Here is a 26,318-nt window from a genome sequence, read left to right as displayed (position 1 = left end):
TGCAGATATGACAACAGAAAAGCTTGAAGTATCTGACTGATTTGAAGTGTTGGCAGGAATTTACTTCACAGCTGAGTAACTGACAGATCTCTCACCAGACGGGTAAATTCAGCGGGATGAAGCTTCGTTAAAGACCTGACAACAGCGAAAGATGTGGAGCATGCACAAAAAAAGAGGGCACTCAGTTAGAGTACCAGAGAGCAACAAGCCAAATGAAAACAACATTGTTCATTAGTCATCAGAGCAGTTGTTGTTGCCAAAAAAGGTCTAACACAGTCTTTTAACAGAAGAGACTGTAAAGGCGACAGTGAGGAATTCAGAGAAGGATGAGGGCAAATTCAGGGCCTTCAAAGCATTGTTACAACCCAAGAGAGATGTGAACAAGCTGCAATTTACATGTATGTATAGGAGCCACTGACACCCTCTCCTCAAGTGTCTGTGAATCAAAGCTCAACAAACTTTTTGAAATTTTGTTTTATTTTTAATCTTTTATTCTCTTTTTACAGGGAAAAGAATGTAGCACTGACTAGTGGCATAAACCACAGCGATAATAGTCTATGCTACAGTAGTTACCATCATTCATCTTTAAAGAAATAAACAAAAAAAGAAACATAAAAGACCTAATGAGAAGCATCTGATTATCCATGTATACATCTCTGAAGAAGTGTTTCAAGTTGAATTTAAACTGATCCTTTTTATTAAAAGGTCTCCAGAGTGGACAGATCCTAAAATGCTGTCTCTGTGTTTTACTCTGTACAGGAAAAAGAACCTGTATTGTAGTTGATTTAGTCAGATGATGTTGCGATCAAAAAATAATGAATTTTTATCGCAGCAGGGCATCAGCTCGGGAATGAGTGCTGGGTAAGATGTAATATTTATGAGGCCCGATTCAATCCCTATTTCATACCTGTCCTGTCTGACAACAGCAAAATATGTAAATGAGAACAACTATAATGTGAATGTGGCTTTATTAAAACAGTATAGGTAATCACAGAGAGCAGGAGGGGACTAAACAGAGGTGTAAGTAACAGGTGGAGCCTCAGTAGCTTAACCAGCTGTGTGGCAGAAAAGTTCAAGTTCGTCATAGACCTGTATTTACGTTGATTTTGTCAGATGACGTGAGAATCATAAAAGAATGATTTGGTCAGCCGGGCTGTGTCTCTGTCTTGCTCCTTACCAGATGTTGGCTGTGATGTGCAGTTTTGTCACCTGCCAACTGACAAGACATAAGTACGAAAGAAAACTTTGTAGACATCTCCGATGTCTGTGCCTCTGAAAGTTTAAAACAAAACAAAATAACTCATTTACACAGACAAAAAAAAAAAATCACTATAATTACCCACATGACTCCCGTTCCCTGAGTTTCCTTTTGGTCAACATGTTCATCATAAAAAGAAAGAAGCCCATCATAATCATAACGAAACAGACATATCACATTCCCATTAGAATGGGCAATAATAGAAAAGAACACATTACAATCATGCTCTCCTTTTTATAAAAGATTTTAAAATTTTAATTTAAAAATATATTTTCTAACACAGACCTGTTACTTTCCTGTGCGGTATTATTGGTGTAATGTTAAAGTCAGTTGTTGTTTGTCTAGGGAGGTAATGGTGCTGAAGTGTCAGCGTTATCTTGTCCTCTCTTAGATATTACTACCTATTTCAAATCCAACACAATCAACCCTTTTGCATTAAGCCAAGCCAATTCAGTGTTCACATCCTCTGCTTGAATTTTTCCTGCGTGGGACTAAGTCACAAAAAACAAAACAAAACAGGGTAATGTTGTAGAAAACACTCTATGGCAGAATTGGCATTTGGATGATCTGACGTTTTATATTCCTTTACTCCCCTCTCTGTTGTTTTCTTTGCTGTTTTGCAGCCCCTCTACTCCCTCCCTCTCACGCATCCTAGTTTCTGTAGCCGCGGGTAAAATGGTAATGATGGTAATGACAAGGCTGCTGTGCAAAGAGGGATTGCAGGTTGTTGAGTTAGAGGAATGGATCAAAAGTATTCTGTGCAGACAGTTGTGTCTAAGAAGCCCCCCATCTTACATCATGCTATTCTTACAATGTGTTCTCATAACAAATATGTCTTAAAAGAGACTGCCGTCCTCATTCTCTTACATATTTGTCTCAATTATGTCCCAAGCTGATAGTAAGTATGATTGATTAAGTGGCACTGTAAACATTAAACATTAGTTAAATGGACTGTTCACCAAAATTACTAGTATATTCCATGCAGATAGAAGTGAGAACCTTTTTTTTTTACCTTCTGCAATTTGGGTAAACTGACCCTTTAAATCCACTCATAACATTACATAGAAGCAAATTTCTTACAAAACTTTACCTGAAATTCATTTGTGTGTATTCACTCATAAGTAATCAATGATGATGAGCAACGTTCTGGGCACCTTTAGTTCCCAGTCTGGACACTGAGATGGCCAAAAGGGATGAGACTTCACGAATGAAACCCTAACAATAATAACTTGAGAAACAGAGACTGCCTGTTCAATAGCTCAATCATATTCAGTCTTTTCTGTCTCTGGATCCCCCGCACTCTTCTGCGTTGCCATGGTTCTTCTTACACGTTGAAGCATGTGAATCTCCATATGAGGAACGTGGACCCGCGATAACCTCGTGACACGGGACGATTTCATTCTAATCAGTCTCTAAGTCACCTAAATCTTTTATGATACTTCTTCAGATGCTGCAGACTGACCTACATTTGTGCCGCTGACTCTCTCTGTAGCAGTGGGTGTATATCTCTCTCTCAGTCTCTTTCTCTCAGCTCATTGATATGCCTGATCATCAGAGGCATCGCTGAACTAGCTGATTGTCATTTTCAGCTGCAGTGCCACTGATGCATTTCATTTCCTCTCTGGGTTCTCTGTTGGTGTGATTAAGCACTTGCTGCAGTGACACTTGACAAGGAGGTATTGGATTATAATCAACCTTAGATTGTTTCTGGCTCAGAGGGGGCAAATTTTATAATATTTACATTATTTATCAAATCACCACGAAGGGATGTATTGTAGCGCTGCTTCGGAAGAAGTTGTTTACTATATACTTGATCCAGACTGGCAGCTATTGCTGTTCCTATAGCTTGCCGTGGGGGTGCAGCAGTTAGTCAATGTGAAAGTCAGGACGTCAGGTGTTGCTTTGTCATTTATAGTCTGAGGACAAACTCTCATTCTGACAGGATCCCCTCCAGAAACAGCATTTACACAGATTTCAGGTTCACTTTATACAAATAGAGCAGTTTGTCTGCACCTTACTTAAAGGCGTAGATCTCTTTGAATATTTAAATATAAAAATGAAAGGTGACCTTTCTCTTCTGGAGCTGATTTGTTGACCTTTCCTGGCATTTCCAGTGTTATTATGCACTTTGTGTGGCAGCGCAATCTGAAATACAACCGGCATTCAACATGCTGCTGGCACCATTTTCCTGTTTTTTTTTGTAAACTCTAAACATAGATGTTTTGTGTCTGCGTTAAATTGAATTAGCCTCATCTGCACATGCCAGCCTGAACGGAGCAGAGGTGGGCAGTGCGGGGGTTTAATTAGCACAAAAATCTGCACTGACTGTGCCTCTGTGTGGCAGAGTCCACTGGAAAAGGATGTGAAATGCCTTGCTGAGCACCAAAGACTGTGTGGGCATTTCATAGCAATTAACACCGCACAAACACGCTGTAATGTAATGTGTCTTCTTCTCTGTGGGTGTTTGCCGACAGATCCTGCGTTTTATACTGTACTGTGCACCCTCTGTTCATCCCAGTGTGTATATATAACAGGGAGTAATAATTACATTCATCTCTGTCACATGGTAGAGGCAATTTGCTATCCATTTACTGTGCTGATGACAAAGAGCTTCGTCATCTGTACAGCAGCAACAAAACAGTCTTATTTACAACTATGTGTGGATGCAGAAATGTGGGCCTGTTTTGCGCTTTCATATTAAATCTTTACTCTCGGTAGAGCAGGAATTATTCTTGCCGTTTACATGGGGAAAACTGTTTCCTGTGTATGAGTGTGTAAATGGTTTCAGGTCAGGTGACAGGAGCAGAAAATAAATCACAGACTGTTGGACAGCAACCAAATGAAAGCATTTTCTGCCATAACTGGGTGGATGGTTGAGAAACATGAAGTCCTTAAGCAAAAGAAATATACTGTATGTATACTGTATGGTTGGAGTTTTCACCAAACACAGAAACAACACAGAAACCCTTTGCTGGCATCAACCAACTCTAGAATTCTAAATTTTCAGACTGAAGCTCCATTTATCTGACCTGGGCACAAAGAATAATGAACCGAAAGCAACACAAAGAGAACGACAGTTTTCACTGAGATTGTCTCATTTTTCAACCGCCACAAACTTTTGCCTTTAGAATAATTTCAAGGATCATGTATTCATCGGTTTAAGGCTAGGTTGATAATACATGCAGAATTTTTCAAGCTACTGGACCCTCGGCAGGTCTCCTAACCTCTCTGAAAGTCATGATGCCTGCAGTTGGTACGACTACCTGAGCACATACATGACCTAGTGAGTGGGTGAAAAAGACTCATGGTCATATGAGTCACAGTTCATGTTGTCAGTAAGTAAAAAAGCAAGCAACCAAAAGCAATCTGATGTGTGACAGATCTTCACATCTTTATCATCTTTCCTCAGTAAATAATGTTTTTTTTGTGCATTCAGGCGCACTGAGGCAAAAAAAAGACAATAACATGCACTTTCTCTAAGAATGTCAATGCAGTTGTTTTTGAACAACACAGCAAGATAAAGGGGAAAACAAGGGAGACAGAGAAACACCAAGGGTGCAGAAGGTTATATGAGATTACTTAAAAACAAAATAGCTCCAGCTCCAACTCCAACTTCTCATTAAATTTATGGGAGCTATCATTAATACACTGTGTGCATCCTTTGTGTCTACTTCATTACATAAGGTAATTTAAAATCCCCTACATGCGTCACACACTTAAGAAATCCTGCAAGTCCTTGAGGTTCTTTGTTATGGTGTGAGATGTTTCCCTGACATGGTTTAAGACCTTAGAAAAAGTGGTGTCAGTGAGCAGCATTATGGAAAATATCTAAATATATGAACATGTTGGAATTACAAATCAACTTTTTGCCCTGGATGCAAATAGTCTCTTACAGGGACCTAACTAAAACAAAGCCGGTGAGGTGTTGTATGTCAACGAATGAATTTGCCGAAGGATGGTGGATGAACATTCACGCTGGGTATCCAAGAAGGCAGTTGGTGTGTCAGGGCATATAGGGGTAAAAGAGGATAAATGGTCATTTGGGGCTTCAATGCAGATGGGCCTCTTAACTGGATGGACTGAGTAATGAGTTCACCGTTGGAAGGTTACGGATAGATACAGACTCTTGTGCCCCAGAAAAGACACAAAGAAGTGAATGAGTTTCTCTATTCAGCCTGCGGAGATGATGCAGAAGGATGTCCTTGAAGAGAAAGTTGTGGTTTTTAATGTGTCTCTGTGCGCAATCTGTTGCAAAAGAGGTGCATGCATGTGAGGTGGTATCAGGTACAGTTTACCAGCTCGAAAGTGGAAAGAAGCTCGTAATGAATGAAAGATTAATTTTGGCTCACAGATCTATATGGTTGACATTTATAACATTAAGTATAATAAACTCGAATTCATTTCTGAAAACAATAACCTTAGAAAATGCCAATAAATCCTTTAAAATTCATTTTGAGTATAAAAAAGGTCTCATCCATCATGAGTGACATTTTCGGCTCTCACACTAAACTGTCATTCCCTGCCATCTCACACCGACTCCCAATCACCAGTGCAGGTTTCTGCTTTTTTCTACTTGCTTGTTTCGACGGAATCATTCAAAGCTGTGAGGACGGCAAGTTTAGATATAAAAAAACAAAACAAAGATACATCTGTATGGAGGAAAAGCCAGAGGTTAGATAGACATTCTGGTCTTTGTTTATACTTACACCACAGTATTTAACCTTATTTTTAGCAGGGCTAGCTACATGGCCCTATGGATGGCAATGTCAGTGTGTCAGTTGGTCAGTCCACCACTACGGTCCAGACTGAAATATCTCAAAAGCTATTGGATGGATTGCAATAAAACTGTACAGATATTCATGGTCCCCAGAGGATCAATTCTACTGACTATGGTGATCCAATGAGTCGGTTTCTGTGTTTTTTTATGAAATAACTCAACAAATATTTGATGGGTTCCTAAGAAATTAAGTATATATCCCTCTGAGAATTAATTGCAATTATTTGGTGATCCCTAATTATAATGTTTTTATTTCTGGTAGGGATGCAAATGATACTGCTGTTTTGAATGAGCTGAAAGAGCTTTTGTTGGGGGTATAAATATGAGGAGACCTGGCATCCATGTTGAAGACTTCTCTTTTTATTAATATTTGTATTTTTTTTGTCTGCCTTGGATAGATCTCATCATGTTTCCTTTGTACCTCTATAGTAAAGTATAATCTGTTTTTCTGAACAAAGTTTAGTTAAAACAAAAGAACAAACAATTAAAAAAAATATTTCATCAGAATATCAAACCATTAAAAAGTATCTAGAGTGGTGGAACTGCTCTGGTGTCTGTCAGTGACCCAGAACCATTAAGACACTTAATGCTGGTATTTTCAGAACTTGTATTTTTTGAGTGTGGAGATGGAGCAGTGGGAGAGCATTGAAAAGCAGTAATCATTTCTGGAACAAATGGATCCATTTTTGCATGTCAGTAAATCCCTCTGATGGTAAAACATGCTGTTTTGTGGATGCTGCTGTGATTTCACTATGGAAGGATCATGCCTGGTGTAAAATTGGAAGATGTCGTGTAAGTAAGTAAGACACTGGACTTCATCATGATCCAGTATTTTTAGTCAAGAAGAGGAGTGGATTTTGTCTCAGATCAGCTGTAATTATTTCACTTCCACTTCCACCATTCTTAGACACCTTTAAAATGATGTAATGGGCTGAGCAAGGAGCTCACAAAAGACATCTACAACGAGTTATTCAAAATTTTATGGTGACGACATCTAGCACTTTTCTAACCTGCTTGCGGGATATTTATTTCCCTGATTGCATTTATCTTCTTTGTTTTATTTTTGCACTTAATGACAATGAACTGAGCAGGTGCTGCATAAAGAAGATTTACGGGCAGACAGTGAGGGGTGGTGAAAATGGCTTTCATTTGTTTGGTACAGTTTGCAGAGCAAAGCTGTTGTTTCAGCAGGGAGTGCGTTTCTCTGCCCGGTGCTGCACACAGTGTCTATGCAACTTCCCCATCCCCTTATTATGCTGCACATGGGTGACACAGGGCTGAACTAGTGCGGGCTGCTCTGTGCTCCAGCTGCATCTGCTTGCGAGCCCAAAGGGAATGGTCTGTGTGTGTGTGTGTGTGTGTGTGTGTGTGTGTGTGTGTGTGTGTGTGTGTGTGTGTGTGCTTTTTTGTGTGCATGCGTGTACTCTGCCTGCACATCAAGGCTGCCAGAAAACATGAGTGGAGCACAGGGATTGCAGGGCTCTGCACTTACCTAAGCCATTCACAGGCTCAGCATCACACAGTTGATTCAGCACCTTGCTAATAGCGCACACATTAACTGCAGCACAGATCAGAGGAGGAGTGCAGTAATGAGAGAGAGCCGGGCGTTTGTTCCTGCTCCGTGTGTGTGCGCGTGTGTGTGCGTGTGTGTGTGTGTGTGTGTGTGCGTGTGCGCGCGTGTGTGTGAGTGTGTTGGTGGACATATGTGAGAGAACGTCTGTGTTGAGCAAATGTGTGCTTGGTGGGTTTAGTGTGTGTTTGTGAGAGAAATAGAGGCAGAGAGAGTGAGAGAGTGAGAGAGGGAGAGACCGAGAGAGAAAGAGAGAGAGAGAGAGCGGACATGTGTTAGTAGGGGCTGGGAGGAAGGATGGCTGCTCATGTTTAAACTGCCTCAAATGCTCAAAGGGAGAGTCAAGGCAAAAATTCAGCAGAGGCAGAGAAACAGACGTCTCACTGGGGGACGCATCTTGTTCATCATTTGGGGGGAAGCACAAGAGATTTGGCAATGCCTGCTGAAGTGAAAGAGGTAAGTGTGTGGTGGAATGGCTCTATTTGCTCTGTACCCTCCCTCTTTTTTTTTTTTTTTTTTGCCTATCAGTGTTATTTCTTCCTGCGGAGAACTGTAGCCCTACACAGCTTTGCATTCTGTGTCTGTCATGATGAATGAAGGAGGCATCAATTGCCTCACCTCCTCGCCTCTCACTGCTGTTCGGTGCAGTCTCCTTGTGTGCGTGGGGACATAATGCTAACATCTTCATCAAGTGTGTGTGTGTGTGTGTGTGTGTGTGTGTGTGTGTGTGTGTGTGTGTCTGTGTGTGTGTGTGTGTGTGTGTGTGTGAGCGCGCGCGTGCACGGCTGTGCATGTGTACAAATGCATAGGCAAGCTTATAAAGGGGATAATCTTTGATTGCACTATGAGGAGAGGTTGTCCCTCTGGGGGAAAATGCTGCACATACTCTGGTGAGTGTATTGCCATGATGTATCAGAGACAATCTGACCATGCAGTATTTAACTATTTGAGGATCAGAGCATGATCAGGAGTGAAAGGAGGCTCCAAATAGAAACTTTGAGAATGAAAATCCTTCCTTCCTTTTTCCTTGGCTGTCGTCCTGATTCAGTATTTACTCTAAATAGACCAGCCTGGTTACATTAAGGGAAAACAAGATGTATTCTAAAATGGACAATAGCGTTTCTGCAGTAAAACAGGCCTTAAATAAGAGGAGTCTATTAATGCATCTGTCATTTCAGTGCCATTTCGACTCATAATGTACAGCGACACATTCCGTAAATGTACAGTGACCAACATAAGCATCGCAGATTCGACAGATAGTGGGGGGCAGATGAGTTGTGACAAAGTTGTGACTAATGTCTTCTGACATCAGTGGGCTGATGTCATGTTTTATTATCCTGTGGAAGCATTACTCCCTCAGACCCACAGTCTGATAAAGACAAACTGCAAACTAAGTTTGATCACTACAAAATGACGTTGCCCCACTGATTTGATCGCAATTGAGCGCTCCTGTTTTTCCAATCTTATTTTCCTTCTGGAATGGACTGATGACAAGTTGGAATCGTGGCTTGTGCCTGACGTGCCCTTGAGCTGGTCACCAAAATCTGAACTCACTCAACATTAGATCAGACTGTGGTCTCCCGAAATAATACCCTGGTTGCAGCTGGCCTCGATACTGAGAGTTGATGAGAACAAGATGCTAATAGAGTCATTCTGTCTTCTGCATCACTGCAGCTAACATCTCTATACCATACTTTCTTTTTCTTTTTTTTTTGAGCTAAGTCAGATTCAGAATCATCATCTTGACCTATTTGGCTCTGTGAGCGCACTTAGTTAGTGATGGTACAGTGAGTTATTTAAATGAGCTTTGACTCACAGTGGCCCGGCCTTCCCTGGAGCTTGAATCAGACGGGGACAGCACACAGGCCCCTTTCCAACCTATTATCATTCTCCAAATCCTTAATCAAGCTGTCTGTAGAGCACAGTAGTACCCCGTCTGTCTTTTGGCCAGGCATTAATTTAGTGCTGCCTAACAATATCCAATCAACCTCCCCCAGAGGTGTTCAAGCCGGGATCATCTCCGGACTGCCAATTTCTCCTGGGTGACCCTTTCATCTCCTCTTCCCTCTGACACATTTTGTACACGGATATGAGGGGCTCTTGTGTTTGGTGGGGTGTTTGAAAAGCGAATCAACCTCCACATTCAGTCAGCTGTTCACTGCAGCCTGATTTAATGCAGTGGAGTTGAGTTCTCAGCACTTGTTTGGTTTAATGCTGCGGCTGCAATCTGATGAGAATTTGGGGAGATTTTAACAGTTTATTTGGTTTTTATCTTACACTTTTATCTCAGCACGCCATCCAGCATAATGTGCCTGTGCTACTGAGTGATAAAAATCATTACGCATTTATGTCATATTTCTTAAAATGAAAATTGATTCAGAGAGTGGATAAGGAATTTAAATTGTATAATGGGTCATAAATGATGCGGTGGAATTGATCTTCTACATAATAGAACCTTTTAATTATGCTGTCTAATGTTTTGTTGGTTGTTTTATGTCATTGATTGATCCTAGATTTTAGAGAAATTCACCTGCTGCGACCAGAGGGCTTTCAGGACTAAAAGAGGTGTATCAGATAAAACAGATATTTATTGAAATCATAAGTTTGAAATTTTTGTAGACACTCCAAAATGAATGTGGGGTTTGTAAAAAAATCGGCATAAAATGTGTTGACAGTCAAATACTGCCTCCAGTTCTTTCTCAGACCAAGATGCTGAATAATTAATCCACTCTGGTTAATGAAACCCGTTTTGCTGAAAAGAAAAGAGAATTTAAGTTCTGCTTGAAATAAACAAGTGGAAATTACAGGAATATCCACACATTGTACCATAGTAGCAGCTGGATTATTGATTTCAGTGTCAGAGTCAGTGGTGGTAAATCTGGTCTCACACCAAATAACCGACACCGACTGACTGCCCACATCCAATCACATTACAGTGTCGCTGTATTTTCTCAAGGGGTTCTTTTATACATGCTTACATAACACAATGAGGAACATCAACAACTGTTTAGAGGGATTAAAGCATAAATAAGTCAGTTTTAGAAAATAACAAGTGAAAGTAGAATTAAAAAAAATACTGATATCCGATAATAACTAATGATTTAAATGGTAATTTTAGAAAATACAGATAACCATACAGATATTGCTTTATTTCATGTATGATATTTCTGCCGGTGCAGCTGATCTTATAAATTGCAAGAGATGCCAGGTGCACCTACTTCTGAAAAACACAGCTTTACCTCATCCTAATTTATGTCCAAACAACTCACTGTTTCTGTTTGCACTCAAGAAGACTACTGCAAGTTATTTCAACTGGAATGTAAAAAATGTGTAGTATTTTTGTTTCTTCTTCTCTTTTTCTGATCTGTGAAAGCCCCCCTACAAGATGTTGTCTGTCAGTTTTTGTACTTTTGTATAAGTTTCAACAAGTATGCTGAAATTTGGGCAAGTAGCAAATTTAAACAGGAAATTTCAGGAATTTCCTATTATTGCTAGAATAAATGAACGTTCACTCCGTTGCACATGTTAACAAAACAATCATGCATATATCAAACGATTCTGATTTCTACTTGTTGTTAAACCAATAACATACTTTAAAGCGGTTATTACCTGATAAAGATAAGTGAACTGATGTATTATCCAGGTCTGCACACAAGGAAATGACACTGGAAAAAACATTCAACCACTTAATTAAATGAATGGCATCTGTCGTCCGTTATTATGTGCTTCTGTACATCTTTTTTGCTGTCCGCACAGAATTACTGGCAAAATTACTTTGGACTGGCTTGAGCCATTTTTTTCCTATGGCCAAATTGCCCAAAAAGTTCACCAGTTCACCAAAAAGCTCAAACACAGAGAAAATGTCTCCGCTTTTCCATTCATATATTAGTATAATTTGAAAATAAGTGTGTACACTGGCATTAATCAGCATGAATTCAACAGTTCATTTTTCAAATTATACAAACAGTATGATAATGGAGTGGAATTGAGTTGAGCTCTCAGCACTGAATCTGCTCACAACCCAGCATCAAGTACAGCTCCTTTATCATGTGTAGACAGCCTTAATGACATGGTGTGCTATCACAGTATTGTCTACCCCTTAATCATTTCCCTGTTTGTGTATAATTTACACTACCAGTCAAAGGTTTTAGAAAACCCCAATTTTTCCAGTTTTTATTGAATTTTAAGCAGTTCAAGTCCAGTAAAAAACCTTAAATGGTACAAAGGTAAGAGGTAAACTGCCTGGGGTAATAATAAAGAACAAAGGTTTAGGTCACCAAAAACTGAAAACTCATGTAAACTTATTAGGAAACAGGCCTTTTTCAGGGATCAAGTAATGGGTAAATGGAAGTATATGAATCCTTGAAAGTTGACGCAAACAGTTCCTACAAGTGATCCCAACTTTTGTTGATTACCTTTGTACAGACCTCTGTCTGTACAAAGGTAGTGTTAGAACAAACTGTGTTAATATACCCTCTGATGCATCATTAATACAATACTGTTCTGTAGGAAGAAGTACTTTATGTTGCGGTCAGAATGGTGAGTAAAAAGGCAAGTAACAAAGGAAGACAGACCGGTTGGTCAGGGGTTCATCCCACAGCAAGACAATAATCCAAAACATTCGAAGAAAAGAACTAGACGGTGGCTTCACATGATGGAAGACCAGCACAGTCTCCAGACTTAAACCCCATGGAGCTAGTTTGGAATCAGCTGGTCGGATGGTGAAAGCAAAGTGACCTACAAGCGCAACACGTTTGTGGAAACTTCTGCAACAGTGTTGGAATGAACTTCTGAAAAATATTTGATTTCCACTGTAGAGAGAACCACGAGTGTGTTCGGCTGCTGGTTTGGTCAAACATTTAGATTAAATATAGTTCAACAAGAAGATTCCACGATCCCTGGTTTTTAAAATCTCCAATTGTTTATTTGTTCAATGCTTTAATTTAAAAAAAACTGAGACCCCGAATTATGTAAATTTAAATAACAGATGGAAAAATGGAGGCGTTCTAAAACTTTTGACCAGTGGTGTAATTGTGATATCCATAATACACACCAATGATGCTGGAATGATGGCGCTCAGCAACAGTGTCTAACTCATTTCTGTGTTTGTGGTTTAGGAGCAGAGTTCAGAGGTTTCTCCTCCACTATCTCTGCCCCAAGAGGCTAAAGAGACCATTCTGGATAATCCATCCACTAATGACGAACTGGACACGCCCACCTCCATCGCCTCCGTGATGACCTCAACCAATGAGAGCTCCACGGAGACCGATACCCCGCAGCAGACAGACACTGAGGTTCATGACTTTATGTTTGGTCACATTTCTGTTACCATCTACTGACTTCCCACACATTGATATAAGACCACAGGCCTTTTCTCAAAACCATTTTCACACCCAAATTATTTATTATTAACACTATTTTTAGACTTAGAAAATTGGGAATGGTGAAATCGATTCAGTGTGTCCTGGGGATGAGAAAAATATGAAAGGTGAGGAGTTAAAGTAATGTATCTGGCAATTTGATTATAGGTAAAAGAATAAGTGAAAAAACCTTTTTAACTTTTTTAATGTATGATTTACTTATGTATTGAACAATGTATTTTTAAATGACCAGCCTGTTAGTGGCATTATTTGTCACTTATGTGACTCCAAAGATCCTCATGAAACCCCCGCTCTAAATTACCAGCTTTTTATCTTTACTTTTTTTATGCATTATCACCAAAATGTGTTTCAAGTAATATGAAAATAATAATAATTTTTCCAATAATGAATGAACAGCACACACAGACACACAATAAAACATTCTCTTTTCACCTGAGATCATTATTTCTATGAGTCTAATCTCCTGAAGTTTCACAATGAAACGTCCATTAAAGATACTGTAAACTTCTCTTAAACAGACCGGGCTGTACTGAGTTTTTAGGTACAATGACAAGCAGAGGAAGCCAAATTGCCCTCTGGGGTAGTGATACCATGAAATCTAATTCAATTAGGTTCTGTTTCATTGAGTTGCTACATATATACGTGCTTTGTGCTTAAGACAAGTTTTGCTCACACTCTGAAATGAAAGTTAAAATCAAAATCAACTGAGTAAACCAAGCAATTAAATTTCCTGCAATTTACTCTGCTTCTAAACAGTGGCTGGACCTCAAGTTGTTTCATCAGAGTCCAATCTAAACTCATTTTCAATGAGGGGAATTCATTATTCTTTGGCTGGAAAGAAGAATTAATTATTTACTGGTGGCTCATGATTCCAGGGCAGTGCTGAAATGATGATTGATCATCACTATGAAAAATGAGCTGGGGTGGGCTGTACAGTTTAAATGACAGATAAACACACACTGTAGGTAAACACACCTATTTCGTGGGATAGAGGAAACCTTCAGACCTTACAGACAAATGGTATTTTAAAGACTAACAGAGATTCTGTGGAGATAATAGTTGTGGTGCATCAATCCTTGTAGGAGTCCAAGGCTGTGGAACAAGAGGGTGAACAGACCCTGAGTGAGACCCACGAATCCTCAGAAACACAACTGGAGAGCTTCCAGACATCAGATGCACCTGATCTTACATCGACCCCAGTGGTTCAAGATAACACTCCTACTGAGCTAACTATTCTTGAAGCAAAACCTGAACCCTCTGGGTCTCTTACACCAACCACATTGACCAGCAGCTCTACCACAGCACCCCCACAACCTCAGGTGGTACTGCAGCCTGGGGAGCCTCAGCCAATGAATCCAGACAGCCAGAGCAGAGTGTACACCCTGCCTGACAGCTACAGAAGCATCGGGGGTGACTTATGTGCAGTGTATGGAAGCCTGTCCCGTGCCACCCTTCACAGCTACTGGCCTGCCAAAAACTTCCAGCCTGGGGCTCACTACACCTTACCCTTCCTCAGGGACAGCTACGCTCCCGCAGGACTCAGCAGCCCCACAGAGGAGGATGGCGTCAGTGAACGGGGCGAAAATCCTCTGGACCTGAAGACAGACCACCCAACTGCCAGTTACCCAACACTGGGGGGGATCCACCAGTTCAGGCCAATTACCACCATGGAGCTCCTCAGAGAACCCTCGAGAACCAGGTACATTAGATCAAACTTTATTGATCCTACAGGGGGAAACCTTGCAAAAACGGGTTTCGAGGACTCTTGTTATTTCCATGGTGCCTAGATGTAGGTTCAAATAAAGATGGGTCCCAACATGTCCTTAGATACTTTGAAATGGAATATGAGTCAGTTATACGTACGTGTTGCTTTGTCGCTCAGTCACTACACCGTACAGCACAATAAAGAAAACATTTTAAGGTTAGTTAAGGACAGGGTTAGTGCAATCATTTTGCATGGGGATTGCGCTAACCTTGTCCCCTGTAGAAAGTTTGGGATGGAATATATTAATTTAGGGTCAATCTTTGATCCAATTATGTCTTTTCAGTTCAGAACACAGACAGGGAAGGTAAAGAAAAAATCAGTCTGTGTCACAGAAATACCAATGTGGTCCTGATAATGAGCTCACCTTTAACAAAGGCTACTAGAAAACCACAAGAAAGCCAATTCACCTTTGACATAATTAGCAAAAATAAAGTAATCTAAACATGACCAAATACCTCATTAACCGCAGTGATTTTTTTTAAAGCTCTGAATGCAAAGATGCAGAATCTATGAAAAACCAAAATGCAAAAACATCTAAACATGTTTAGATGTTTTCCCATGTCCCAAATTCTGAATAGCCATTTTGTTTAAAACCTGGAGATTTAGACAGAGATTCAGATGCCACACATGAGACATAGCGGAAAAGTAAAATGTAAAGAAAGGGAGAAAGTGAATGTATGTATTGCTAAGGTATACAGTATACTGCAGCAGTAACAAACAAATCCAAACAAAGTATACAAGTATACATACAAACAAAATTGACCTGCTGTGATAATACTATGTTTACCACTGTAGCTGCACAGACACAGTAGTCGCCTGTTTCTTGTTCCCGTGAGTAAGCCTGGACAATTGAAAGACAGATGGACAGCAGTTAAATAGCAGCTGGTATCAATCAGGCAGCTGGCTGCAAAGTTGATAAATAAGGACTTTTCACCTTTTATTGCCTGCCAGAAGCTTTTTCTTAGCCCATATAAAGTGACAGAGCTGTTTACAAAAGATACAAGCAACTCCCTTATGCTAAAAAAAAAAACTAAAGCTCAGTCTATTAGACTCAGAAATATGCCATTCAGCCAACTTCATTTAACCTGTTGAATATAAAATGAATAGTTTGTCATCTTTGGAATATGCTTGTTCACTTTCTTGCTGAGAATTAGATGAGAAGTTTGATACCACTCTTATATGTTGGTTAAATATAAAGCTACAGCTTAGCTTAAAGACTGGATGCAGAGGGAAAGAGCTAGCCTGGCTCTGTCCAAAGGTAACATAATCCGCCTTAAGTCTTTTTGTAACCTGAGGTGGCTGGATAACCAGAAGACACTTCAGGAAATCTGGTCTTTGGGCAGAGCCAGGCTCGCTGTTTCCACTTTTTCTAGTCTTTATGCCAAAATAGGATAATCAGCTGCTGACAGTAGTTTAACATCTAGTGTACAAATAGTGGTATTGAGCTTCTCCTCCAACTCTCAGCAAGAAAGTAAATAAGCACATTTCACAAATGATCCAACTCAAGAGGACTGTGTATTTTTGTCCTCATCCAAATATACATGCATGCATGACTTTCTCTGTCCCCTCAGGGGTGGCTATGATGATGCCTTCATGGCCCAGCTGGAGGGGAACCTGAATCCTTTTTTCCAGGCCATGTGCCGAGCACAGACCCTGCAGTTCCCCCACAAACGTAGCAGCATGGTCAGCCTGGACAGCATCCGCAGAGACCCACGCTGGAGAGACCCCAACTTACATGAGGTGATCTCGATGCTCAGCCACCCAATGGACCCGGTCAAGTCCAATGCAGCTGCTTATTTGCAGCACCTGTGTTATGAGAATGATCGCATCAAGCAGGAAGTTCGCCAGTTGAATGGGGTACCGATCTTGGTGGAATTACTGGATCACCCTAAAGCTGAGGTCCACCGCAAGGCCTGTGGTGCTTTGCGCAACATATCCTTTGGAAAAGATCACAATAACAAAATGGCCATCAAGAACTGTGATGGCATACAAGCTTTAGTCAGACTGCTGAGGAAGTCCAGCAGCATGGAGGTCAAGGAGTTAGTCACAGGTACCGTGAAATTCCTAAGTCTTCCTTGAGGCATAACCTGCAATCCTTCATTTTATTTCTACAAGTTTTGTAATTTTTCACCTGCAGGCACTTTGTGGAACCTCTCCTCACATGAGCCACTGAAGATGATGGTCATCAACCACGGGCTTCAAACACTAACTGATGAAATCATCATCCCACACTCAGGCTGGAGAAGAGACTCAGCTGACCCCTCCAAAATGCAGAGCGCAGAGTGGACCACAGTCTTCAAGAACACCTCTGGATGTCTGAGGTAAGTCGAGGAACAAATGACAGCAGTTCCTAAAAGCTGATTTGTAATACAACGAGTTCTTGCAGGTCTGCTGACGGAGTTGTTTCTGCAGGAACGTCAGCTCAGATGGGGCGGAAGCTCGACAGAGGTTAAGGGAGTGTCAGGGGCTGGTGGATGCGCTCCTTCATGCCCTTCAGTCAGCTGTTGTCAACAAGGATACGGACAATAAGGTTGCTGAAATCATCACACTGACTTACATTTTGAGATTTAAGAAAAATAATCAACCCAAGACTACTTTTCCGTTTTATTATTTATTAATTGAGGAGACTTTATGTGTAACATTTTGAACCCAATTTCAAATTGTGGTAGCATAACTTTTTGTTTGTAGAAAAAAAAAGACAATCTTAGTGAAAATACTTTGTGTTGCTCTCAGCCTGTTCATCTCAGGGAGTATATCAGCATGTATTGACACTGCGCCACACAATATCTTTTTTGATGCTTAGTGAGACTATTAGTACTGTAAACACCATGTTGTAATAGAGGGTTTGGGATGTTTTTTTTTGTTTTTTTTTAGAGGCACCATCAAGTGAGTTCTTATTCTGAAAGATCCTCCATCCTCCATTTCTAACTGAAATAAATCCCCTGACACTCGTTTCTGATACTTCACTGACTTTGCATCAAATTTAAGTTAATAGTCTGTACACAATAGCATTCGATTCAGACATTTAATGCGAATCCAGTCATCAAAGTTTCCAAAGGATGGATGGAGTAGTCTGAGTCATTTCTTCAGAATTTATATTTTGATTGGAAAAAAAAAAATCATCAATGCATTTTCATCTAAAGGAGGAACTGAAGAATAAGTCAGTGTAAACACCTGTATAACTCCTAGTGTGTCATAACTTTCTTCACAGTATCTTTGATTGAAATCCTCTGTCATTGTTCGGCATTTAGTCAGTGGAGAACTGCGTCTGCATTCTGCGAAACCTGTCCTATCATGTTCACAAAGAAATACCAGGAGCTGAGGGATTTCAGGAGCCCCATGCCAATCATCTGATGAGGTCAGTAGGGCACCAAAAGAAGAAGAATGAGCCTGATTGTTTTGGCGGGAAAAGACCCAAAGGTTGGTAGGCCCTATAAGTGGTAACATCACAATCATCATTACTGGTTGTATTATTTCATTTATTTCAATTTCATTATTTCATTTTACTGAGATTTTCATTATCTTTGATGTTTGTAAAGGAACTATGATGCCATTATTCATGTTGATTCATTTCCATGCTGACAAAACAAAAACCATGTGTGGGGACATCTACTCCACCTTAGTGCTTCTTGAATTACAGAGGATAGTTGTAACAATTAACAACCCAAATTAAGACTTTAATATGTTCTAAATGAGGTACATGCCTGAAAGGGGCTTTACAGTTCATGGATGCCAACTTATTCTATAGTTTGTTTTTCTTCCTTCTTCCTCCTCTCCTATTACACTCCACATACATTTTTTTAGCTTTCAGTGAGATCTCTTTTCTTAATTTCCCCTTAACAGTTGTTTAATCTACTAGTGTCTCTGTGAACCAACCATTTTTTCTGTTTTAGAATTTTCATTTACTTTCAGCGTGTTCTGCCTTGGCATGGGTTTCACATTTCTTGCCCCCTTTTATGCCAATGTGAGCCTGAATATTTCATAGCCCTATTCAGGATCTGATGATAGATTTTGCTCTGTAGGAATAGATCCAGGTTCTAAAACTGAGAAAATCTTGCTAATACCCCTTCTACACCATGCAACTGATGTAACAAGCAGGAAGCTTTGTAAGCTGTGAAAAACGTTTGGTAGTGATGTGAGGAACAAAGTCCATCATAGATGATATACAGTAACTAATAGACTGCAGCTGCTTGTTCTGGAGAGAACAACTTAATTGGAGTAACAATAGGGTTAGAGTTACTTGTGATTCAAAGATTTACAGCCTTTCACCAATGCTAACCTTTCAGCTAATTGCATAAAATTGACAAATGCTGCACTGAGCCAAATACTTACCACAATCTGCCAGTTCCTCAGTGCTGTCCCACCACATAGAAGAGCTCTGTGTTTTCTGCTGCTGTGCCCTTCTACAGCATAATCGAATCTTTGACATTGTTCTTTCTTCTTTTCCTTTGAAACCTTATTCACCAGAGGAGTGGTTCACTCAAGGTCAGTCTACTCCTTACTCATGAATATTTTCATGGCAGTAATATTGTGATTTGACAGCACACTAAATTTTCTGACATTGTCTGTCTGTGTACGGGTATAATGAAAACTGGTGTTTGTGTTTGTGTGCATGTGTGTGTCTGTGATGTACAGGTTGGAAAAATGGATTTATGGACAGAAAATACGGTACATTGGATTTACCAAAACGTACAGAACAAATGAAAGGTATATGATATCAGAAAACATAAAAGCAATTTTACAACATTGCATTTCGGATTTAACACAGATACTGACAACAGTATGACTTGTAATAATATTTCACGGGGCTGAACATTAGGTTTATTACTAATGGATTAAAGGTAGATAAATTATAAAGTGCTTTCATCATATATGATCACCATATTATACATCAGTACCTGCTTTCTGTGTTATGGTATTTGTTTTGTGTGCATGATGTTGGCATGGCCTGAAAGAGAATTCATTTAAATGCAGAGCCACACATCAGCACCTGCACCACTTGAAGTGAGTATCATTTCTAAAACAAAATGACCCACCAACTGAAAGACTGATAACATTTTTATCTGGCAACATCTAGAGGAGGAACATTTCCTAAGACAGGCACTTGAATTTGCTCAAGGGTCTGCATGTCCACAGCATGGATATCGGTACTTTATTTGGTACTGCTAAACTATCTTTACAATTTGTATAACTTAATGGCTGTTTTTAATAATGAATGCATTCTGAATATAGAAACTGTGGGGAAAAGAAATCCCACAATAGTACTATAGGGCTGAATACTGTTTATGTGAATCTGGCTGCCGCTAGAACAGAGATCAGAGCTACGCTCATACCTCCCACGCTGCAGCCGGTGAATGCAAATCAGAATGACAAGCATGTTACGGTCCACGGTCAGCTTTCTACCACTTGTCACCCTTCAACCCACAAGCCTCTACTGGCTCATTACAAAAAACCTCTGCAGGAGTCTTCTAGAGTCGTAATTTTCTTCCATACAGTTTCATTAAATCTATATTTCTATCTACTGTCCAGCATTCCTTCTGACCTAAACTAACATAGGCACATCTTTCTATCTGGCTATCCATCTATTATTCAATTTGCCACTGCTTGATTGTCCCCCCTCACTTTCTCTGCCTTTCTGTTAAAGGGTTGGAGCTGCTGTACCAGCCAGAGGTAGTGAGGCTCTACCTCTCTCTTCTCACCTGCAGTCACAACCAAAACACCCTGGAGGCGGCCGCAGGAGCGTTGCAGAACCTTGCTGCGGGACACTGGGCTGTGAGTGGTTGAAATAGTGACACTTGGTTGGCCCATTCACAGTGTACTGGTAGCTGATTATTTTCTGAGATGCTTAGACATTGCATCCAAAATAATTTTATTTTAAATCTAGAGTTTACTGCTGAGAATCAGTATCCAAGGAAGATTGCATTGGGTGCTGTCATACAGCCCAAGTGTCCTCATACATTGTCTGTGGAACAGATCCAGGATTTGTCTCTGAGGCTGCATTAATATTTAAGTTTACAAGACGGAGTTGGGAGTGGGGGTTGATCATCTTAATCTATTTGGACCCTCTAGATTGACTTTGTCACCAACCTACATGATCAAAAGTCACTTTACTTACTGCTATGTACCCCAGGTGGATCCAAATAGCTGTCAAATAATGTGCTTTGCCAAGATATACTGTGCCATGAATGTCACTATAATTTAACATCATCGCTAAGGCAGGGCTCAGATTAAAGGAGTTTTAAAATCCTTCAATTTTGAAATCGAGTTTCATCATACACAAGAGAGCAATGTACTTGTGGTAATATGAGTGGTTTTTCAAAAGTGGAGAAATGTCTTGCTAGTTAAGATATGAAAGGGAGCCCCCAAAGCAAACTCTCACAGATACATCCAAAAAAGCTACGGCCAACATCACTCAGCTTTTATACACCAATCAGCCATAACACTAAAACCAGTTATTGGTTTTAATATATACGCATACACACATACATACATACATACACACACACACATATAAATGTAGTATATCCAGTATACTGTATATACCAGTGACTGGTTTTCATGTTGTGGCCGATTGGTGTATATTTTGTGTTTTTGCTTATAGTGGTCCAGCTACATCCGGGCCACAGTGAGAAAAGAGAAAGGGCTGCCTATTCTGGTAGAGCTGCTGCGCTCAGATGTGGACAAAGTGGTGCGAGCTGTGGCCATTGCTCTTCGCAACCTGGCCATGGACAGAAGGAACAAAGACCTAATAGGTTCAGGCTTGTAATTCTCATCTACATATGCACGGCTCTACACCTGCACACTCACACTAACTTTAATACGGTGTCTGTTATTACAGGGAGTTACGCTTTGAGGGACCTTGTCGGTAATCTGCCATGTGGGCAGCAGCACCCAGCGAAGAATCTTGAGGGAGATACGGTGGTGTCTATTCTGAATACTATCCATGAGATCATCACAGATAGCCCAGAGAACGCCCGAGCGCTCATACAGGGTCATGCTGTGCAGAAATTGGTTGCCATCAACAAGTCCAGGTATGTATTGTCTTTCAACTAAAAAAGTAGTACTTCATTGTATATGTGCTGTATTCCAAACTAAACGATGATGAGCAAAATTAATCAAATACTAACGGTACAGCTTTCTAAATAGTCAAGCAGCTAAATTCAAAGTAAAAGTCTAACATGTCGTCCTTTTGTCAAAATTAGGGGGAAAAAAGGAAAATGCATTGGTATCATAGTATTATTCGCTACAACTATCTGCTCATTCTTCTGACTTAGCCTCGATACAATAGCTTATGATATCATGAGCATCATATCCCAGGGCGAGCAGAAAAGGATTTCAATCATTGGGAAACTATTGTGTCAGAGCTGTCCTCTGTTGTTTACCACAATGTCTGATGATTTGTTATCAGCCAATCAGCACGGGAGACCAAGGCAGCTTCCCATGTGCTCCAGACAATATGGGCCTACAAGGACCTAAGAAACACTTTGAACAAGGCAGGTTGGAACAAGAGCCACTTTAAGGTATTTGTTTGTTTTTCTTGGGCATTTAAAACTTTAAGAACATTAACAGAGTCAGCATTCGCAATTAACTACATAAAAGTTTAAAGAGTATCACATTGCTGTCAAACATGGATAAGGAAAAACAACATGCTATTAACTGTGAAATATATGCTTTGTCAAGAAAAAATATATGAGAGGACTGTGCATTTAGACTTGATTTAAAAGCAGTCAGTAACTTTAAGCATATAGTCTCCTGTTACATCCAAAACATGAAGAAAAACAAAGCGTATGTTACTGTTTAAGATTCTGTACATTCTAATCAAAACCAATGTAACGTCCTTTTATATAAAATTAGAACAACAGGAAAGCATTAAATTCTTCTCGCCATTCAGTAACATAATCCTTTTTGTCTTTCAAAGCCAACAACCACAGGAGCGATTAAAAAGTCCAAAAGTGGAAAGCAAGGCAGCGATGACATCACCTTGCCGCTCATGGACAAAAACCAAGGTTTGCAAATCAATGCGTGCATTCCCTCGGCAAAATATTACTAAACCACCATCTAAATGAGAAAAGTGTCCTCTAGCTCAGGGAACAAAAAACAAATTTAAACATACTGTGGTTCTTGTCATGTCAGGGACAAAGAAATGGGTATTTACAGTCCCCGACCATATTCTTCTGAAACATAGCCTAAAACCAATGATGTGCTGCCAGGGTTATCAGTGCACAGACTTAGCTTATTAGCCTGAGCAGTCTGTCCCAGAGGCAGAGCAGGCTCACGCATCACCATTTCACATTTCATTTGAACGTTATTCCAAAAGGGCACCCACTTTTCCACGTCGAGAGCGACCTCTAGCTTCCCAATAAAGCAGAGATTTTCTCTAATGGCTGCCTGATGAATTATGAACCCAACTTAAACACCCTTTAGAATATGAATCTGAATTATTTAAACTCTTTCTTTATCTGGTGTTTCAGTCTTAATTGATTAGATGTGCCCTTTTGGAAACGTGTATTTCCTAAAAGGGCAATAGGTGCACAGCCTATCTATATATCAGGTTCGGTCTGCAGTATGAACTTTTAAAACAAGTGGTTGTATATCCGACCTTTTTAAGTTCTATATCTTGCTACATACTATATATGCAAGGGAACTTGAAATTTCCAGTTGACGGCTAACATTAGCTAGTTACAAGGGTTAGCTGGTTAGGTAGCCAACAACTTGCCTTAAGTGACATTTAACTGAGATTTAGTTTACTGACACGCTATAATAATGAACCTTTTCGGGGCAAAAGGTTCTTTGGTTTCGGGGATAGAACCTCGGGGTTCCTGAATGCATCTTTTTAGGAGAAAATTACATGTGTATAGTTTTTTACACATAGTATAGTATAGTTTTATTCTAAACTGACTGAACTCACAATTTATAAAAGCAGGCTCCTTATTAGGGGTGACTGGTGTGTCAAAAGGTTTCCCTACAAACCCAATATCTGCCATATATTGCCAAATTGTCCACTGCTAATATGATAATTTTTTTTTCTTGCAGATGTATATTCAAGCTTAGAGCCAAATGACAGAGCTGGAGATGGAAGAGGGCCTGTTGTGGAAAGAGATGCTCTCCAGGTAATCTGCCATTTTAATGTACTGAATCTGTGCATGCACGATCTCTGAAGATCTAAAAGTGACAGCGCATACGAATTGTTTTTCATATTGCCTCATTTACTTATAACTGACTTCATAACCTCTCCCTAGTATGGAGGATAAGCAGATTTTTTATTTATTTATTTTTTTTACAGAATTTTATTTTAAGCAGTTACTCTCTTGTGACTTGTGTTTTTAACTGTCAGCGTTTTTCATGCAAAATGGCTAACACTGACTATTTGCTTATTTCTTGACCCAGGCGATAAGTGAAAGAAAACACTTCATCAGAACTGGCAGGCCTGCAGTGGGCCTCATGGATAACAAACCTCCACCACTGGACTCCTGGGTGTAAACATGACTACACGGCCACTCAAGGCAGTTAAATCCTGCAGAGACACTTTCCATTGGTGAAATACAGATTTGTTCCATTTGATCATTCTTGTACAGACAGAGAAACACATCCAGTAAAAAACTATTTCCTTTGTTTACAGGAAATAATGTGCGGAACATTTACATGTATTTATTATGGAGATTATTTGGCAATAGATTTGATCGATTTTGTTTTGATTTAGGATGATATACACTATTTCTGAAACTCAAAATGGATTAGCCTAAATATGCAAACCAAGAACCAAGTGGTGAACCAAGACTCCAAAGAATATGACATGTACAATTTAAATTTTACAGCTACACAAGTATGATATAATTTATAATATTTACAGTTTGTCAAGCTATTAAGACCTAAAGTGACAGGTGGATATGTTGTTGTCCGTCCCCATGGGTTCTGGGCTGAAGAAGATTGTGATATAAAATAATTTTAAAAATATTTTTAGTCAGTATTTGAGATCATTAGGATTAGGGCTCTTATTGGCCTAGTCAACAAAAATCTTCAAATCATTTGGTATTCAGTTTATTCTTGACAAACCTATCATCAGACTAGACTTATTAGCAAATTATTATCTATTCCATTTGTTTCAAGACAGGCAAAATGGGATTGTAAATGTGTAACAAAGGACTGTTAATATTCTAAATGAAGGCATTTATATTGTAATATTTATTGTAATACCCATATGATTAATTAAAGGTTATTGATGTGTATTAGCTCATACTAGTAAGTAATCCTATATTCTATACAACTCTGCTTTGCAGTGGTCCTTTTTTGCATTGCGATGTTGAATGAAAAATGAAAATAAATGATGTGCATAATTTCTCATTTTTATTTGTATTCTCTTTTTGTATTATAAACTGCACTGAAGGTCCTTTTCCATTTCGTCAGTGGGTAACTGTTAAATTAAACAGCACGCACCGACCAGTAACACCCCCCCCCCTACCCGAATTTAATGTTATTCTTGAGAGACTTAATTTAATAGATAAAAAGTTTTTCTTATAAGCAATGGCTTGTGGATATTCCTCTTTCAAATTTCTCTATGTCATGGTCCAACTGAAAAAGTTAAGCATTTGTTATTTTGTCTGATGTACATGAGTTCAGAGCCAGGGCTAAGTTCCACTACTACTAACCCTGCACAGGGTACAAAATGACAAGTTTAAATGGACTTGAACTTTAGAGCAGCTCAATCACAATTACAAACATAGCTACAAAGGCTGAAAGCCAGTTAGCAACATTTGTCAGCTGTTAAAGAAATCCGTACAATGATGTGCATGTTTTCAAACCACGAGCCTAACAGACCTCCAAAGAGACCAAATCTGTGCCAAACTGCAGGTGCACTGGCCAGAAAACACCAAAAAATTTATTCAATTTTTTCAAAGGGAACAGTCTGGAAAACACACTCAACTCCCATCAGACACAAGCTGAAGCCAAAAAACAGGAATATGCTGGACATCCTTTATACAGTAAGAAAGATTTAACAACTATAATTAACTAATTATTTAGCACGCAACCCACTCTAATATGACCTAACTCTGAAACAGTTGTTGCCATAGTGGAGGTAAAATGTGTTTTCAGGAATTGTTCAGATTACTTTGTCTCCCCTGAGTATATGCCCATTTCTTTGCAAAAAATTACAAAAGTGCAATAAACTTGACATAAAATGTGCAATCACACAGAAGCAAAACATAAAAAAGAAGTTCAATAGGAAAACTCAATGTAACTCTGATTTACTAACAGAATATTTCATAAATCACAGAGACTGCAAAAAATGATTAAATCAATGCATTATATAATTCAACAACATAACACAAAAAATGATATAGCAATGACTCAGCAATGGATTATCATGAATCAACTTCCAAAGAATAGCAAGGCTCACAACACATGAACAGCACCCAATTAAGTTTTTTTTTGTGAACATCGTGCTTTGTTTGTATTCATATTTTCTACCCAAAAGTCGGTTTGGTGTCAATTTAAGACCAAATACATATGCTTAGTGCATTTTCTACCTCATGTACAACTAATGTTTTTTTGTTGGTGGATTTACATTG

General features: G+C 39.5%; 1 protein-coding gene across 1 annotated transcript; it reads left to right on the top strand.

Moving 5' to 3' along the window:
* The first annotated feature begins 8,040 nt into the window (after positions 1–8,040).
* Positions 8,041–24,395, top strand: arvcfa (ARVCF delta catenin family member a). The gene is made up of 16 exons (XM_040157600.1): positions 8,041–8,061; positions 12,723–12,899; positions 14,069–14,685; positions 16,323–16,801; positions 16,889–17,072; positions 17,164–17,281; positions 18,003–18,171; positions 19,219–19,236; positions 19,387–19,458; positions 20,396–20,523; positions 21,353–21,503; positions 21,590–21,782; positions 22,160–22,271; positions 22,670–22,757; positions 23,785–23,861; positions 24,139–24,395. Exons 1-16 carry the CDS (start codon positions 8,041–8,043, stop codon positions 24,229–24,231), a joined length of 2,697 nt encoding a protein of 898 aa, XP_040013534.1. The 3' UTR covers positions 24,232–24,395.
* Positions 24,396–26,318: the final 1,923 nt, after the last annotated feature.

The sequence above is a fragment of the Xiphias gladius genome, chromosome 20, assembly GCF_016859285.1.
Source record: "Xiphias gladius isolate SHS-SW01 ecotype Sanya breed wild chromosome 20, ASM1685928v1, whole genome shotgun sequence".
Lineage (NCBI taxonomy): Eukaryota > Metazoa > Chordata > Actinopteri > Istiophoriformes > Xiphiidae > Xiphias > Xiphias gladius.
This window is presented reverse-complemented; position numbering and strand designations above follow the sequence as displayed.

What these genes read in the sequence shown, in the direction of transcription:
- arvcfa (XM_040157600.1), top strand. Translation starts at nt 8,041, where the DNA reads ATGCCTGCTGAAGTGAAAGAG. An exon ending in GGTCAAGGAGTTAGTCACAG is followed by an intron (nt 16,802 to 16,888) that starts GTACCGTGAAAT and finishes TTTCACCTGCAG; the next exon opens with GCACTTTGTGGAACCTCTCC. An exon ending in AACACCTCTGGATGTCTGAG is followed by an intron (nt 17,073 to 17,163) that starts GTAAGTCGAGGA and finishes TTGTTTCTGCAG; the next exon opens with GAACGTCAGCTCAGATGGGG.